This window comes from Galeopterus variegatus, unplaced genomic scaffold (genome assembly GCF_000696425.1).
Source record: "Galeopterus variegatus unplaced genomic scaffold, G_variegatus-3.0.2 Scaffold3977, whole genome shotgun sequence".
NCBI classification, from domain to species: domain Eukaryota; kingdom Metazoa; phylum Chordata; class Mammalia; order Dermoptera; family Cynocephalidae; genus Galeopterus; species Galeopterus variegatus.
The window spans coordinates 207,078-208,442 of NW_007730088.1; the positions used below are offsets into that span (position 1 = coordinate 207,078).

A 1,365-nucleotide genomic window follows, 5' to 3' on the forward strand; every position below is an offset into this window, starting at 1 on the left:
GTGCCTGCAGATATGGGGGTGTTCAGTTTATTTCCATTTTACTAGATTCTCTGTGCTCATGTCATATTTGTATTCATGTTTTATTTAAATCAAAGGAATAATGTTGAAAAATTTAAAGCCTTGTGTCACATAGCAATTTAGGGTGTTTCTTTTTCTTTTCTTTTGAATTCTAAAGGCTTTATTTGATTATCTTATATGTCCTTAAATTTCTGTTTACAGATTAAAGAAGCTCTTCTCAGGGGTGATGAATTAACAATGCCTATAAATTAGAGGGAGACTTCAATAGCCATGTCAAAATAGAGCTGGTTATTCTTTTTATATTTAAATCACTCCTCACAGCAAAACTTGCTTCTTTGACTTAGTTTTTAATCCATGAAACTCACTGAAAAGTAAACTTGACTTTAACACTGTGAAACACAATGGCATTTATTTTACTTTCTATTTTAGAAACTATTGGAAGGGCTCGCCCATGGCTCACTTGGTAGAGTGCGGTGCTGATAACACCAAGGCCCCAGGTTCGGATCCCACATAGGGATGGCCGGTTCGCTCACTGGCTGAGCGTGGTGCTGACAACACCAAGTCAAGGGTTAAGATCCCCTTACCGGTCATCTTTTAAAAAAAAAAGAAAGAAACTATTGGAACCTCTTTTTCATACTTTGTTCAGGATTCAGTACAGCTTATCAACTTCTAGTATAAGATGTTGGTTTGTTTTTAAAATAAAACAATGGCACACACATTCCAAAAACAAAAGATTTTTACCAATTCCTTGGTCTTTGATATTTGTTTACACGTATTTGAGAGTTTTCGTTTCTTCTTGTTTCAATGTACTTCCCTTGTTAAAAGATAAATATGTATTTAATTCTCCCTATTTCTTAGTAACTTAAAGTAATATTTAATTACCTTTAAGCAGTTTGATCCAAGACTTTGCTATTTTGGAAACATTGCCTATTTGACCCTCTTCTCTCTCCAGGAGCAAGAACCACCCGAGAAATGTGAACAAGAAAAGTCTCACACATCTGTGAAAGAGGAAGGGACACTAGTCACAGGCTTAGTATGTTATATTTTTCATGTACTATTGGATTCCTACAAAGAATGACATCACCCAATTTAAAATTGTACTCCAATCAATTTTTACTGAATCAGTCAGTAATCCATACTGTTAAAATTTAGATAATTAACATCAGTAATAAACTAACTGGGGGATCATTTTCAGCCATACCTCTTATAGAGAAAAACTCATTCTTCCCCTTTAAAAAAAAAAAAACCTTATTTTTCAAGATTGTCAGTAGACAGAAAATCTTCCCAGGGAAGGGCAGACAAAACTCACAGACTCAGTCTTGATTCTTCAGATTCATCTTCCACTTT

General features: G+C 34.5%; 1 protein-coding gene across 1 annotated transcript in view; it reads left to right on the forward strand.

Moving 5' to 3' along the window:
- Window positions 1–1,069, forward strand: part of SPA17 (sperm autoantigenic protein 17) — a gene marked incomplete at its 3' end in the record, with an annotated part of 16,622 nt that extends 15,553 nt beyond the window's left edge. Inside the window, exon 4 of the mRNA XM_008586407.1 lies at window positions 971–1,069. Coding sequence (XP_008584629.1) covers window positions 971–1,069 — 99 coding nt within the window. The remainder of the gene's footprint in view (window positions 1–970) is intronic.
- Between the last annotated feature and the right edge of the window lie 296 nt (window positions 1,070–1,365).